Source organism: Parasteatoda tepidariorum, chromosome 10 (genome assembly GCF_982258835.1).
Source record: "Parasteatoda tepidariorum strain Cologne lab strain chromosome 10, Ptep-v5.0, whole genome shotgun sequence".
Taxonomy (NCBI): Eukaryota; Metazoa; Arthropoda; class Arachnida; order Araneae; family Theridiidae; genus Parasteatoda; species Parasteatoda tepidariorum.
Genome location: NC_141764.1, coordinates 75,915,018 through 75,931,149, shown reverse-complemented (window position 1 = coordinate 75,931,149; position 16,132 = coordinate 75,915,018). Strand labels below are relative to the sequence as shown.

Genomic DNA, 16,132 nt, shown 5'->3' with positions numbered 1-16,132 from the left:
CTTTATGAATCAAATAAAAATATGCATCCAAAAAAAGTTTATCCTCTTGAACAGACGAGCTTAGTAGTAAAATACTTTATATGACATTTCGTAAAAATTGAAATTTCAAAGGATAAGTTTTATTTTAGCTCCATACAGCGATATTTTTTTCCAAACTTTTAAATTTTGTAGATCTTAGTGAATGCAGTACAAAATGATAAATGACAGTCTGAGTGGTTCTCAGAGTGGAAGAAAGTTTCAAGTGCATTGGGCAACATAACAAACAAATCAAAATCAAAAGCAGCTTAAAATGCCTAGAATGTTAACTTTAAGAAACAGTTTAAATAAATAAAAGGATTTTATAGATATCACCAATTGGAAACTTGTGAATAAGAAATAAATGCATGAAATAATCTTTATTTTTATTATCAACATATAATCTTTAAAGGTAATTAATTTACTCAAATTCCTTAAAATGTCACTCAGAGAACAAGAAAACAAAAGTGCAATACAAAAATAAATAATGCAAAATGTTGTGTAAAAAAGAAATGGATATAATAGAAACAAAATTTAAAAATAATAAATAGATCAAATAATGCCAAAAATAGAGCTGATTGATAAATAAGGTTATTATGGTCTAAACTGTAAAATTGTGTAAAAATTTCTTCTTTTTTTAAAGGCAAAATTCACCAAAAAGTTTTAAATTTAGGCTTTAACTATAAAGCTGTATAAAATAATGGTACAAAGCTATATATAAAATAATGCGGATTTTTGAACATTTAAGCACGATTTCTAGACAATATTTTGTTTCATCAAAACTTTGCAAGATTATTTTGTTTACAGTTGACAATGTATGTAAACATTTATAAATAAAATCTATTGTAATAACAGAACACTGATAACACACTATTAAACATCTCATACATCACTAACTGAATCAATCTCAACACGTCATAGAACTGAATTCTACTTTACTAAAATATACCTTTTCAGGCACTGTGTTCAGAGCTTCAAGTAGATACTTATATATTTGCTTAGTTGGGTGCAATAGTTGAATATGAAAAGTTAGTGTTTTGAACCATAAATCAACTGTGTTAAACTTGCGAGCAGCTTCCAGAGAAATAGATAGTCCTTCGCCTTCATCACCTCTTTCAAAAAGGAGCTCAATCTATAACAAACGAAATAAATAAATTATATACAAGGTGTAGCAATTAATTTCTAGGACTGATTAAAAAACTACAGAAAATAATATGCGAGTTACATAAGACTTTATATATTTCACTATTACCTCTACCTCAGCTGTAAAAGTTTCTAAAACAAGTTTTAAGCTCAACAATAGGTTGTCACCTAGAATGATCTTCAATTACATTAGTATACGAGAAAATTAGGAAATTTTACTACTGGCGATTAGCTGTAGCATTTCTAATAGTGAGCACTTTTTAAAACACATAGCTATTTTTTCAAAATTTAAGTTTGGAACAATGAAAAATGTAAGATGTAATAATATAAGGCATTTTATTCGAAGCATTTCTCAAAATATGATTGAAATTACAACAAGGTTCATTCAGGGAGCGTAGTCAAATCTTTAAACAAAAAAATAAGCACATTTTCAGTACTTTTTCAGCACTCAAAAAACATTTTTAAGCACTATGTACATTAACAATATGCAAAGTAATTTTCAATAACTTTACATGATCATGATAAAATATCTAGTTTCTGACAAAGAACTATTTTCTCGATTATATTAGCCATTATAAAATGATCGAGAGATTTTTTCGTCCGATTTCAGAGGGTGGAAAATGAAGCTTAAAATTGAGCAGAGTTGCACATGAGAGTGCAATAATCTCACCAAACACAGCTCACTATACGCACATGCGAACTCACAAGTATTTCACCAAACCTGTAAAATGATTGGAGCTTTCATACGCTATAGACTGATGGTACGCCGAAATGAATTATGAAAACACTGAACAATAGAAAAATGTTAAAAGCATGCTTTTGCATAATATGCAGCGAATATCGAAATGGTAACGAAAAAAATCTCCTTTTTGAGAAGGGAAAATTAAGTACTTTTTAAAAACACCCAATGAAAAAAGCACCTTTAAGGGTTTTTACATAACGAAAATCGGAAATAAGCACCTTTAAGCACTTTTTAAAAAAGCTATGCACCATGTTTATTTCTAAAAAATAGAAAGTCATAATTTTCAGAATGTTCATATGTACAGTGAAACCTCCAGGAAAGACCACCTCTATTTACGACCACTTTTGGGAGGTACAGAATTTTTCCTTATAGAGTTTGTGTTGAAGAAAACCTTTATGAGAGAGCATCAAAACCTCTCCCAGTGACCAGGCAAACCTCTGCACCAAATGCGATAAAGGACAAATAAGGAAACACGAAAAAATATTAACAAAAGAAATCAGTAGATAAAAATATATTCAAAATATTTGTGCGAGGCTCTTATTTAGAGAGCTCTCTTTGATGATCTCTACAAATTCATGTTGCAGTCAGAGTGCACTAAAGATGATGCTATAAATAATATATTTTAAGAGTTGAAAGTGAAATTAGAAAAATAAAATTTCAAAAACTAAGCAGGCAAACAAACCTCTTTTACTTTTTAAAGATAAAAAAATTAAATGCAGACCTTAAAAAAAAACATAATTGTTTATTTATTTAAAATAATTCTATCATTCATAATTGGTAAATTTGTTTTTGCACATAATGATATCAGTAGCTAGCACTTTTATCGATGCTAAATTTTATAAATCTATCGCGTTTTTATGACGCCAACACAAGTGGCTTTTCCCCACCAAGAAAATGACACTGACTAAATTTAAAATCATTTGCAAAAATCATGTAACTTTGATAATATTTTAAAGCCAATGGAGGTAATTTTTAAGAATGACCAACCTCCATTAATGACCATTTTACTGTGGAACAGAGAGTGGTCATTCCCAAGAAGCTTCACTGCATTAAAAAAAAAAAGAAAGAAACTAATAAATTTCACGTGACCCTTTCCATGAATTGGTAACTTCAAAACTCATTAAATAGTTATGTAACTCACATAATATTTTCAAGAGTTATTAAAACAATCTTCGAAATTAAGAGCTACATTTCGAATTACAAATGGCACGATTTATTTATTAACAATATAATAAATTACATACCCATTCTGAGTAGTAAATTGCTGATAATTGTTCATAAGAAGCTGCTCTTTCCATAATTTTAACAACTTTATCTTGAAGCTGAAAACAAAATGTTTCAATTGGGAATAAAGAACAATTTTAACAAATATACATGCAAAATTTCATTCAGATTTTTTCCCTCTGCTTAAGATGCATAACTAAATTGATATCTAAGTATGTATCAAAGCAGTGGAATGTATTTTTTAAGCATTTACTTCATTTTCAGCAATGAACAGTCATAGTGGATTTGAAGTAATAACATTTATATGGAAATACACAGGAGCAGAAAACTATATAACTTACTAAACTTCTTCTATTTTCCTTTGAAGACTTGATCAAGTTTAATACAAAATCAATATATAGATTCCACATTTTTTCTGAAAATAGAAAAATAAAATGACTCATAAAATAAATCATTCAGAAAGATTAAATTTTTTTATTTTCATATACTTAGTATGGAAATTTTACTGGCAGGGTTTCCATTCAATTCCAAAAATAAAAATGACTGCTTTAAGTTTTTCAAGAAAATTTCAACAATACTCCAAATTGCATTCTAGCTAATCTCTGTAATATTTTTTGTAAACATACACTTTTCAGATAAAAAGCACTGAAACTTTGTTTTTAATAGAAAATATGTCAACTATGTATTACATTTTGAAAGAAGCATTTAGTCAAATGTGTTAATTTTAATTAAATAAGTACTAAAGGTAAAACATGTAGATTTTATAATACACAATATATAGATAAAAGTTACTGCTTAATTTGTATAAGATGCTAAACTAACTTAAATAACTCAATGTTATATATTTCAGTAATCCAGTTTTCTGGCCATTATATACATATTTTGCTTGCTATTAAGAACTAAAATTAATAAATACAGAAAGCTTAATCTTTAAAAACAATTATTGCTAACAAAGTTAGCTATATTATATTGAATAAATAGGTATATGAAAGGGAAAAAAAATTGATGCAAGTAATTGTTAAACTAAGAAGTTGTAATATTTTGTAATAATATTCATAAGCCTAAGAAAATTTAACCTGTGTTGCAATAAAATTTTAGCATGAATAGACTAATTTTTTTTAAAGACCACATTGGTTACTTATTGTTACTATGAATTTCAAGATTCCACTTATAGATTAAAGACATATTTGCAAAATTTTTATAGAATTTTCACAATTAAAACTAAGAATTTATAATGATTTCATTATGATATTATAAATCATTTACATATATGCATTGACTGCAGCAGTCATAAATATTTATTATTCAAAACAAAATACTTAGTTATCATAAAAATACCTGTAGAGAGAGTTTTGACAGCCTCTTCATATTTTGAAAAGATTTCCTCGTTTATTCTTGATAATGTAACTTCTAGGAACAAAAATATAAAATAAGTAACAAATCAAGTAAAATATATAATAAACAATATTAAATACATAAAATCTAATTTGAAATAATATAAACAAAATTAGGTTTTATGAGAAATGTATGATACAGTAGATTTTCATTTAAATTTATAATCATCTGAATTTTCCATTAGGCAGATCACTACAGTTCGTAAAACAATTTTAAGACAAAGATATCAAGATAAGTTCTGGTCCTGACTAATTTAAATTGTAGTTCTACAGTACATTAGACCACTATTTACACAGATAGAAATCAGCACACAAAACATTGAATTTTCTTACATTTTAATTTCAAAAAGTCTTTAAGACTTCCAATCAATAAATATGCAGAAAAAGAAAAAAAATTATTTTAAATTTTGACCAAAAGAAGAATGCCAAAGAATTTAGTTGTCTCTTTAATTTTTAAAACATTATTAGAAATATAAGACTTTCAAATCATTTTAAAAAGATTTAAAAAATAAAACAAGTATAAATACCATATATAAGCAGATAATTTTTAGAAAAATTACAAAAACTAGTGGGGGAGGTCAACATTGTATACACGAACTCTAAAAAAATCTAGATTGACATCAACAAAAATACTTTACCTTTTGTTGACGAAAGGTCCATGCTTCTTTTACCCAATATGCAACCATTACTAGATTTACTACTGTTACTTCAAGAAGAATATTTTTATTTTCAAGGGTAGCATGCCTTATTATTTTCTTTTAAGGTTTCTTTTATGTACGAATTTTGAATTTCAGGTGAATGCATCTGCACAAGCAATATTAGTCATAGAATGTATGATTGAAACACAAGCAGTAAAAAGTTAAAAGTTAGTTCCTTCCTGTCACATTGAAAAAATTAACACAAGAAATGGGAAAATATGCATCAGAAGATGTTATTTACAGAAATATGATTGATGTACAAAGAAATTGCTTAAACGAAAAATATATAATTGATGTTGCTAGGATCACTGATATTGTCAGTGATGTTAGGGAAATGCCTGGTGTTTTCACAGCTGTACTGTTGGCCTTTCAAGTAAATTGAACCGGCAGGAAGATATTGCGAGCAGAGTGCCTGGCTGACAGTAGATTAGCTGCATGGTCAATAAAAACAATCTTTAGCTTGAATTTTATTCGACTATTTCAAACAAGTAATAAAGTCCCAATAAAAGTAATAAGATCTGCCTTTATTGAGTAGAAAAATAAGCCTAAATTATATCCAAGAAAAACATTCACAAAAATGAAAGATACATAACCTCAGTGCATCAGCACTTTCTAGAAAAGGGGGACATTAAAAGGCGAAGATAAAAACACACATGTGTTAGTTGAGTTAAATTCTCTCGGAGTAAGAATGATGTCACGGGAGAAAGAAAAACCTCTGAGGAGAAAAAGCAAACATGTAGAAAGGATACTCCGTTTTTTATTTTTTTACAACATATACATCACTCCCTACGCCAATGTGATGCCAGCTTTGCAGCTGGTGGAACATCTTTGAACAACTCCTAAAACAATTTGTCGTACATCAATTACATCTTTTTCTTTTGAGCAATTCCTTTGTACGTCAACTATATTCCCACAAATAAAAAGTTTTCTGAAGCACCTTTTCCCATTCTTGAGTTAGTTCTTTAAACATGACAGTGAAAAGCTATCTATTAACTTCTTACTTATTAACTTCTCACTTGCTTCTTCCATCAAACAATTTATGAAAAATATTGCTAGCATAGATGTGATCTATCACCCAGTAGAGTTTTCCATCTTTCTCACACTCACCCTGCATATTCTTATACATACCTTAAATACATTCAAACATAGTGAAAAAATTATGCAAATCAAAATATATTCCAAACAAGCAATTACTTTTCTTTATCCCCTGTTCTTTGCCTTTCTTTATTTTGTCTTCTATGTGCAGTAAAGGTTGTTTTGCAAGAGCATCTAATGTTTCTTCTTTATCTGGAAACTTTTCTAAGACTCTGAAAATGAAACAAATCACTCACAGATCGTAACAAGGCAAGAAATAAACAATTTTATGAATTCAACTATCCTATAATAGTGTACTTATAAGTTAACAATGTAGATACCGAATTGGGGAGAAACAGGAATTTAAAATCGTATAACATTGGACTTAGTTAACTTTTAAGTGCTTCCAGCATTGAAACAGATCAGTATTTTCCTATTTTTACCGTATTTAGTGCAATTATTTAAAATGCAATTATTCCGTTGTTTATAATTTAATAAATTTATCAAGCATAAGGGGAAAAAAAACTTTGTTTATAAGAGGGCAGTCTAAATTGGGAGAAATTTAATCAAATATTCCAGTGTTCAAGGAAAATTTCATAAAATGTTTCTCCATTACTAGACAACTGAAAAAAGTTTAATGAAATTCTTTGATTTTTTTTCTTATTATTATTGTTTCTCATTATTTTCTTACTTTGAATTTTTCCCTAGACTTTTATGGTTATATAATGATTATATATAGCCATATAATCCCTGTTAATGCTATGATAATACTTCCCCATTAATACTAGACTAGAAGCAAAATAGTGTGAGGAGAATTTTCCCCTAAACTGTGTAGAATATTTTATTGTTAGCAAAAGGGGGCCTGAGGGCTCTAAAGGAGAAATTGCTCTAAACTGCATCATGCATCACAAAACAGAAATGATTAATTTAGAAAGATTAATAATTCCCTGCATATTAATTTATGTTTAGAGGAAAACAATTAATTTCAAATTTCCTACAGAACAATTTCTGTCATAATCTTGTCATAAGTTGTAAATAATTTTTGTTTGTAAATAATTTTCGAGCAAAACAATTAATTTCAAACTTCCTACAGAACAATTTCTGTCATAATCTTGTCATAAGTTGGAAATAATTTTTGTTTCACAACGTAGGCTTTCATACATATGTTGAACATTTGTAATGATGAAAAATATTGTTGGTAAACAATTTATTTAATTCAACTCCTGGTTGTGACCAAAAATTTAAAACAAGCTTTTAAAAGTATAAATGAAGGTTTAAACAAATTTTTGAAATGATACTGGAAAAAGTAATATCAATCATTGAGTGGAGTATATTTAAGCAAAAAGGTAGCATAAAAAGATTCACAACAACAATTTCACATTTAACCCACAGATGGTTGTGTGCCAAGAAAATAAAAATTCACAATGCATTCTCTTCTACATAGCAAACTGTTTTTTGTCTATCTGATTAGCAAGGGATACTATGCAATAAAGAGGAACATTCTCCTAATCTTGAAAATACCAGAAGTCAAATGATTAAAACTTAAGAAGCACAAAGAATAAAGATGCCTAGGTAAAAATATCAAATACCTTAAATAACTTTTAAGGTATTTGATAACTTTTAAGGCATTTGGTCTAATAATCGAATTGACAAGTACTAGGACTCAATCTTTAAAAGTTTGAGGACCTAACCTTAAAATTCCAATTAATTAGCCCAAATGATATCTTAATTTATGAAATCAGACCTACTTGCTCTGAATAAACATATATTTTCTTCAATTAATTGATTCATATTTTTGACCAGTTAAATATGGAGGTAGCAGCAATTTGGAATAGTTGATCAGGGAGAGGAAGAAAGTTTGGAATCTAAATGTTGATTTCAGTTTATGCATATTTTGATACATCTTTAGAACAAATAAAGGGAATCAAAACATTTTTGTGTATTAACGTGCTTACGCGACAATGTTTTGATACCCTTTATTCGTTCCAGATAAAGTTCTTTCTAAAGATAATTCCATGGAAAAATAAAAAATTTTCATTATTAATTTTAATAAACTAAAATTTAATTATAATTTATAAAAATCTTTTCACCATTTTTAACATACATAGTTTTAAAATACAAAATTTAAAGGGAATTACTCGATTTATTCTTGACAAATAAAAATTTTAAAACATCTGATAACCAAATGGAAGACATTTATCTTTGTAATCATAATAGTCAGTATTTTGCATTTTATATAATAAAACAGGCAAACAAAGTTCTTTTTTTTTTTTTTTTTTTTTTGAAAAAAATGTAAAAGTGCCAGTTTTTCTTGTAATACAAAGTGGTTATTCAAAATATCTGAAATGTTAATTCTCCATCCGCTTTTAAGATGTTTTTTAGTTTAATCTTTCTAATAATACTTTTTGCTTTAGCATCATAATGTATATTATGTAATTTAGCTGAAATATGGAGACACACTAATTAATTGGTTAAAAGAGTCTATGATGGCTGTAAATATAAAACAATAACTTATTTTGTTAAAATAGCAAAAAAGCTATTTTTATTGTATTTTAAAAATTTTCTTACTTTTCAAAAATGTGTTCAATATGTTTTGCAGTAAAATCAAATTCTAAGCAAATCTGAATGAAAGATAAAGCAAACTCCACATCATCTAGAAGAAATGTATATAAAAAAAAAATTAAAAATACTAAGAATAAAAGTTTTTATTCATAGTCTTATCAATAAGACTGTAACATTTCATCTTTATTTATATAGTGTAACAGAGGATGTTAATAAATATAATAATTATTATTGCTTAGTTACATATAATAATTATTATTGCTAGTTTATGTAGCACTACTACATTACATTGAATCAAACATAACACACATTAAAATAAAAACTTTAAAATTAATAAAGCTAAATACCAGAAAATATGAACAAAAAATATTTTTCTGATAAAATGTTTTCAAACTTTTAAATAAGTAAAAAATTTCATAATACAATTGGTTTTCTATTTACTAACTTTAAAGGGAATGGGAAAACCCATTATTATGTAGAGTGTGTGCTTAAGTAGAATTTGTGTACCATTTCCTCTTTTTTTTTTACATAAAATAATTGTTTTTAATATATTTTAGGGCATACGATGATGGCTAATTATTACAACAAACTTATTATTTTACAGATAACAATACAATCGAGAATTTAAAAATTACCTCAAAAATTAAGAAGAACATACATTTAAATATCACAATGCTATTAAATTTAAAGGTCTATTACCATCTATTTCCTCAATAGCTTTGTCAAATACAACGTTAGGGATTTTTCCATTCAAAACTACATCATCTTCTTCTAAATCAGGATCCTATAACAGTTAGAAATATATGTAAGTAATCAACAATGAATACAAATTAACCTATACATCAAGATTAAAAATATAATGCAAAAAGGAAAATCACGACATTTTAAATGATGGAAGGGAAATAAAATTCATACCTCCATTTTTTGTAGTTGAAGCACTTCTCTTCTTTTACGGATCTAAAATAACAAAAAAATGAAACAAAATTAGTAATAAAAACAAACAGTATATAAATCAGCTTTTTTTTCTTTTTGTAAAAAAAATAATTGAATTAAATCAAAAATTACTAAATTAGTGTGAAAATAGTGTCTTTCATATATAAAAATAATTAAAAGAAATAATGGTTTCTCACTGTCATAAAGATCTTATTTTGAAATAGCAGATATAATTAATTTATTATAGAATTTAATTTTGTAAAAGGGAAAATGAAATATTTTAATAATCCATGCATAACATTTATTAATTTTCAAAAAAAAAAAAAAAATTAACATAGCTTTTGTGATATGTTGTTTACCAAATTTTTATATCATACTATATCAGTGATTTTCAATTAATTGGTAATGAATTGCATTGATTTAATTTGGTTATTTTTAATATGGTATTATTGCAAGCTTAATTATAAATTAATCAATAATTATAAATTATTTGAGAGGCATTATTTTAATTTAATTACTACCTTTATATGTAATTCATGTGAGTAATTTGTTCCTGGTATTTTAACATAACTGTTTGTACAATATAATGCTTAAAAATATTCTTAAATATTTGAATTAGTGTTGAGAGATGGATATGTATTTAGTCTGATTGTTAGCTGTTTAATTTTCAACTGTTTTCTTATTTTTTCACTATTATATTCCTTTTGTTCCCTTTTATCTAAGTGGTAAGCTTTTAAAGCTTATTTCTCACTGGTCAGCAATCTTGAAGCTGCCTGTACTTTGTTAAAAAAAGGAAAATTTATAAAAGTAATAGAAATACAGTTTTAAATTTAAACACTGAACTAATGAATTAATTTTTCCACACCAATTAAAAATTTTCCTCAAAATTGAAAATTTTTAAAAACTTTTATTGATTCTATAGACTTAACTAAAAATCTGTAATTGAAAAAGGTTAAGTAAAGCATTCCTGCAACAGCTCGTAATGAGTCAGGAGAAGTTCAATACCTGATGAAATAAATCTTGGAAAAATTAAAACAAAAGTTTTGTATTAATGTAAAAAGCAACGGAATTATATTACATTACAATAAAACAGACAATCCCCACAGAGCTCGTAGTAAGTATAAATTCCAATTAACTGAGAAATAAGTAAAAGGCTTATTATAGAATAATTGCATCTGTGAGCATTAAAATGGATAATATATTTATAACTAAGAAAAACAAAAATGATTAAAAGGAAAACAATAAAAAAGTTCCAAAAAAAAATAATAGAAAAATTCTTACCAGATCTGTATACATCAGTTCCATTCGAAAATACTGAAAACAAAGAGTTCACAATAAATTAATAATGCGAAATGCATATTATGACTGTAGAAAGTTTACAGTGGAATGGAATGTGCAATTGCAACCTTCGTTAACAACTTATGTTTAAAACTTAATTGTATATTACTTCACTAAGTTCTTTTTAAAGAGAAACATTACTTTTAACTGCATCCTTTAATTTTATAAATTCTTTAAAAGCTATATATTTACCTTTTAAATAGATAAATAAAAAGGGAACAGTAATTTAGATTTTGCAAAACTCAGCAAAGTCGAAAAGTGGTTGATATCAGCCACTTTTTGACTTTGCCGAGCTTTGATTTGAGCATATACGAATTGTTTAAATCATGTGGATATAAATCATGTCGCATGATTTTTAAATCGTACGAATTCAGATCAGATTTGATATTTTAAATCACAGGAATGCAGATCATGATGTTTGATCATGCGGATATAAATCACGTGAGATTTTTAAATATTGTGACGAAAATATCGACGTGTGATCTTTAAATCCTACGAATTCAGATCGCATTGTGTGATTTTTTAAATTGCACGAATGAGGATCACAGAGTGTAAATTTAAAGTAACATGAATACGAAGCACAATGCATGATTTTTTAAATTGCACGAATATGATCAGATTACATTATTTTCAAATCGTATTCGTACAGATTACAATGAGCAATTTTTTAAATAGTACAAATGAAGTTCACAACTAATAATTCTTAAATTGCACAGCTATGAAACACGTGGTGGGATTTTATAAATTGCACAAATGTGGATTGCGATATGTGTTTTTAAAATCTGTGAATACAATTTGCAGTGCGTGATTTTTAAATTGAACAAATACTGATTATGATGAGTGATTTTTTAAACCACATATATGCGAATCATGATGTGCAATTTTAAATTTCACAAATACCGATCGAGATGTATAATTTTTAAATCATGTAAATACAAACCCCAATTTGTGATTTTTTAAAAAGGTCACGACGTGTGATTTTTTGAAATCGTACGAATATGAATCGCGATGTCAAATTTTTAAATCATGTGAATACAAATTGTGCTACAGGATTTTTAAATTGCGCTACAGGATTCAGGGCTTCAATAGCCAAAATCTATAATGAACCAGGCCTTTTCATGATTTTGCAGCACTTATCACAGCAAATCATGACTTTCCACGACAAATATCGATCAAGGTTGAAATCCATGAGTTAACTCCAAGTGTCAACCAAACTCTGTCGGCAGCAGCAAAATAAATAAATTAATAATAAAAAGAAAACAGTATACTTCTTTTCAGAAACTATGTGCATTTATTTCTTAATCACTTCGTATATCTAAATCTAAAATAAAATATTAATGTATTGTTAGAATAATTTCCTAAACTTACTTCACGCCACAAAATTTTTGCCTTTGAATTTATCAAAACACCTCGCTGCAAGAGTTTCCTGGCATTTTCAGGTGATTTAGATTCTTCAAACTCATACTTTGCAGCCATAACCCATAAATCTGGTAAGAAATCATTCATTTAATTATCCTTAAAAATAGCCATAAACTACTACTATTACAATGTTTTTGCGATACTTACTAGGAACTTTAGAGTGAACTTTCAACATCTGAGTATGAAGAACATTAATGTTGTCATACCATTTCTGCAAATAAAAAAATTAAAATAACTATAGCTAAATGAGCAGCATGAAAAGGCAAAAATATGACAAGTGAGATTTAGTATATACATTCAACTGTTCAGCGTAACTTTGCTGAAACTCTTTTTATTTAACTTGACAGCTGTTAACTGCAAATTAAGTTCAAAATAAGACCTGCTTTATGCTTAATGAGTGATTTTTTTTTCTCATTTAGTAAGCCTGCTTTTCCTTATTTAAATGCTATTTTCAACTAGCGAGCAATCAATGGAAAAATTGATACACTAAAAAATTTTCGAAATTTTTTAAAACTTTTCTGTATTTAGGAATTATAGTAATTGTTCACTTTTCAGAATTAAATTTATTTCAGACTTAAATTTTGAAGATTATACATCTTAAAAAAAAACAATTTTAAGAATTGATATGTGAGTATCAGCTAAATCCCAACACTTCACTAAACATATAATGACCCTTCAAATCTCTTCTTTCAATTAAGTTTTTGACTGAACTCAGGGAAATGCATACAACTTTCCTTTCTGAACATCTTGCTTATTAAAATAATTCTCAATGCAAATTAATGCATTTGAAACAAACTAAAATATGACATTAAAAAAAAACAGATAATTATATCATAATTTCTAAAAATATTATAATTACAGTATTAATTAATTTGCAGTTACACATACCATTTTCTTGCAAAATTGAATTTGATCCAAACGTAATTTCTGATCATCAGGAAAACGGGATATTACTGCCTATAACACAAATGAAAACAATCTTAAGTAATTTACTCCAATAAATTTATCATAAATTCGTATAAATTCTGCTGAAAAACAACAGTATGATAGAAAACGATTGATAGGCTAGGCATAAGAATAAGTTAAATTCAATTCAGATTCGCATGTAACTGGAGAGAGCTAAATGAAATCAAAAATGAAAATAAATTTATGTAGTGAAAAAAGCAATACAATATGAATAAAGCACAAATAAAGGTACAGAAATGGGGAAGTAAAACTATGTGAATAAAACATAAATAAAGGTACAGAAATGGAAAAGTTAACAATGCACATATAAATAAACGGAAATGATAAGATACAATTTATGCTACGTTCATACATAGCATAAAGATACAATTTGTGCTTTATTCATACATAGCATAAAGTATACCCTATATTTAACACAGAGGGGGGGGGGAGATTGATGTTACATAATCCGTGCTTAATAAAATTGAAACAGCATAATTGTAAATTAAAATTTCATTAAAAATGAATTCTTATACTAAGTACATCAAATATAAGAATAAGTGATCATTAAAGATAAACTTATAAAAGAAAAAAAAGAATAATATAATTGATTAATTCAAAACAAAATAGATGCTCAAAAATGTTCAGAAAGGGGTGCTGAGTGCAAGATTTTGTTTTTAAAAAGCATCCTCCTTGAGTGATGCTACAACAAATGTTCATCATCAAGAATGAAAAAGTTCCTCATCAGTCATGCTTAAAACAGCTACCTTTTAAAAGTCCATTTTTTTATATGTACTTTAAGTTCTCTTTCTCATTTTAAATTCACGAAAAATTAAACATAAAAATATAACAATAATTAAAATTGATTCAATACTTTAAACTTAGAAGTTGATGTTTAAAATAAATGATAAGCAAATTTTTATGATCAACAGACTACCAACAAAATTTTATAATCAAAATACGTACATTGAACAATTTACTGATTCTCTTTGCAATCTTGATATCAATTTCTTTCTTTTTAGATTCACAAAGTAACCTCTGGAATAGTAAACAAAAATCAAGGATTATGTATCAAAATTTAAGAAGATTACAATTTTGATTTATAAATCAATCAAAATTTAAATTCCTAAAAACACTATGAATAGAAAAGCTTAAACTATCCTAGAGGATAAGCTCAATGAAATTATTAAACATAATTTCAGTATAATTAAGTACAATTTCGATAAAAATTACTGTAATCCACTATATGCTATGCAATATTTGATAAATAACATGTCTTTTTAAAATTTTGTGTCCCTGATTTTAGTGCCCAAATAATCGATATATATATATTTCTCTTACACGGCGACAAAAAAAAAAGCCTCATTAGAACTCCCCGAATGGCAACGCTAGAAAATCGACCAATGATCGCCGCTAAATATTTCACATGCCAAATCTAGCTGAGATGGCTCAACATATAGCGCTTTTAAAAACAGAAACTGAAATAACCAGAGAGAGCATAAGCTAGGCAGAATTGAGTAGTCTTTGTTGATAGATCTCCATTTTAGTATTTTGTCGAAAGAGCTTTTTTCCCGAATTTATATATCACGAATTTATTTGTTTTACTAGAATTTATTTGTTTATGCAGGTTTTTCCATTGCAATTTACTTATTTCAATTTTTAATAGATTTAATTATAGCCAAAATTTTAACCTTTTTAAAGAGATATCAGTTTTAGAAATTTTATCTTAAGATTTTATACTATAGTACATTTCTAATTCTTAACGAATTGCATATCATTTATTTGAATTCAAATTTATTTTAATGACTTAGTATTTACTGAAAAGATGTAATTATTCTTTTTTAAAGTTGCTATATGGATTTGAATGATTGTTTTGAATTCTTAGAATTTCTTAGAATCTTAGAATACACCTAAGTTAGTAGCGAGCGAAGCGAGCTTGGTTTGTGAAGCAAACCATATAAGATTGAGTAGCAATTCTCGGGGGTTGGCGAGCGTTAGCGAGCAGGGGGCGCAGCCCACTAGTTGTATAAAATTCTGAAGCAGATATATAAATAGATGTAAAGAACAAACTTCAGATTTATTCTAATTCTATTCATATCTAAATAAATATGTCTATTCCATATTTTAGTCCATTTCATTAATTTTTAACATTAGATATGTGTTTTTTTCTTATATTGTCAACCTCACTATAACCACAACTCCATCTATTATTATGTACTGTTATAACAAGCTTTTACTACATATTAAATGTAGTCAGCTTAAAATTAACTAAACAAATACAGTGGAAAGTCGCGTATCCGGAATCGGCGGGACTTCCCGAAGTCCGTACATTTGATTTTTCTGTATAATTGACCTCCAAGGTAAACAAAGCTTAAAATGATCTGAATCTAAGAAGCAGAAAATAAATAAACATTATTTTTCGGGCAATAATGTTTTAGTATTAGAATGATAACTAATCAATCATAAACAAAATATTAGAAAAAAAATAATTATTGCTATTTTAAAAATAAATATAGAAAACGAAAAAAATTCACAGTTATGAAAATATTAAATGCTCTCTCCGCTATTTTGAACTAGAACGATTCAAGCAAGAAGGGGAAATTCCGGTCATTCATTAAGGTGGGTAGGTGGAGAAGAAAAATTCA

At 27.1% G+C, this 16,132-nt stretch overlaps 1 protein-coding gene across 2 annotated transcripts in view; it reads right to left on the bottom strand.

The window, feature by feature from the left end:
• LOC107438509 (U3 small nucleolar RNA-associated protein 6 homolog) overlaps positions 1 to 16,132 on the bottom strand; it is a 35,634-nt gene that overhangs the window by 10,750 nt on the left and 8,752 nt on the right. For both annotated transcript variants that reach the window (XM_043043672.3, XM_043043670.3), the window contains exons 5-17: positions 14,454 to 14,525; positions 13,431 to 13,499; positions 12,690 to 12,753; positions 12,492 to 12,610; positions 11,067 to 11,099; positions 9,768 to 9,809; positions 9,552 to 9,636; positions 8,859 to 8,943; positions 6,411 to 6,523; positions 4,463 to 4,534; positions 3,466 to 3,539; positions 3,145 to 3,222; positions 965 to 1,147 (exon numbers count right to left, since the gene is read on the bottom strand). In XM_043043672.3, coding sequence (XP_042899606.2) covers positions 965 to 1,147; positions 3,145 to 3,222; positions 3,466 to 3,539; positions 4,463 to 4,534; positions 6,411 to 6,523; positions 8,859 to 8,943; positions 9,552 to 9,636; positions 9,768 to 9,809; positions 11,067 to 11,099; positions 12,492 to 12,610; positions 12,690 to 12,753; positions 13,431 to 13,499; positions 14,454 to 14,525 — 1,089 coding nt within the window. The remainder of the gene's footprint in view (positions 1 to 964; positions 1,148 to 3,144; positions 3,223 to 3,465; positions 3,540 to 4,462; positions 4,535 to 6,410; positions 6,524 to 8,858; positions 8,944 to 9,551; positions 9,637 to 9,767; positions 9,810 to 11,066; positions 11,100 to 12,491; positions 12,611 to 12,689; positions 12,754 to 13,430; positions 13,500 to 14,453; positions 14,526 to 16,132) is intronic.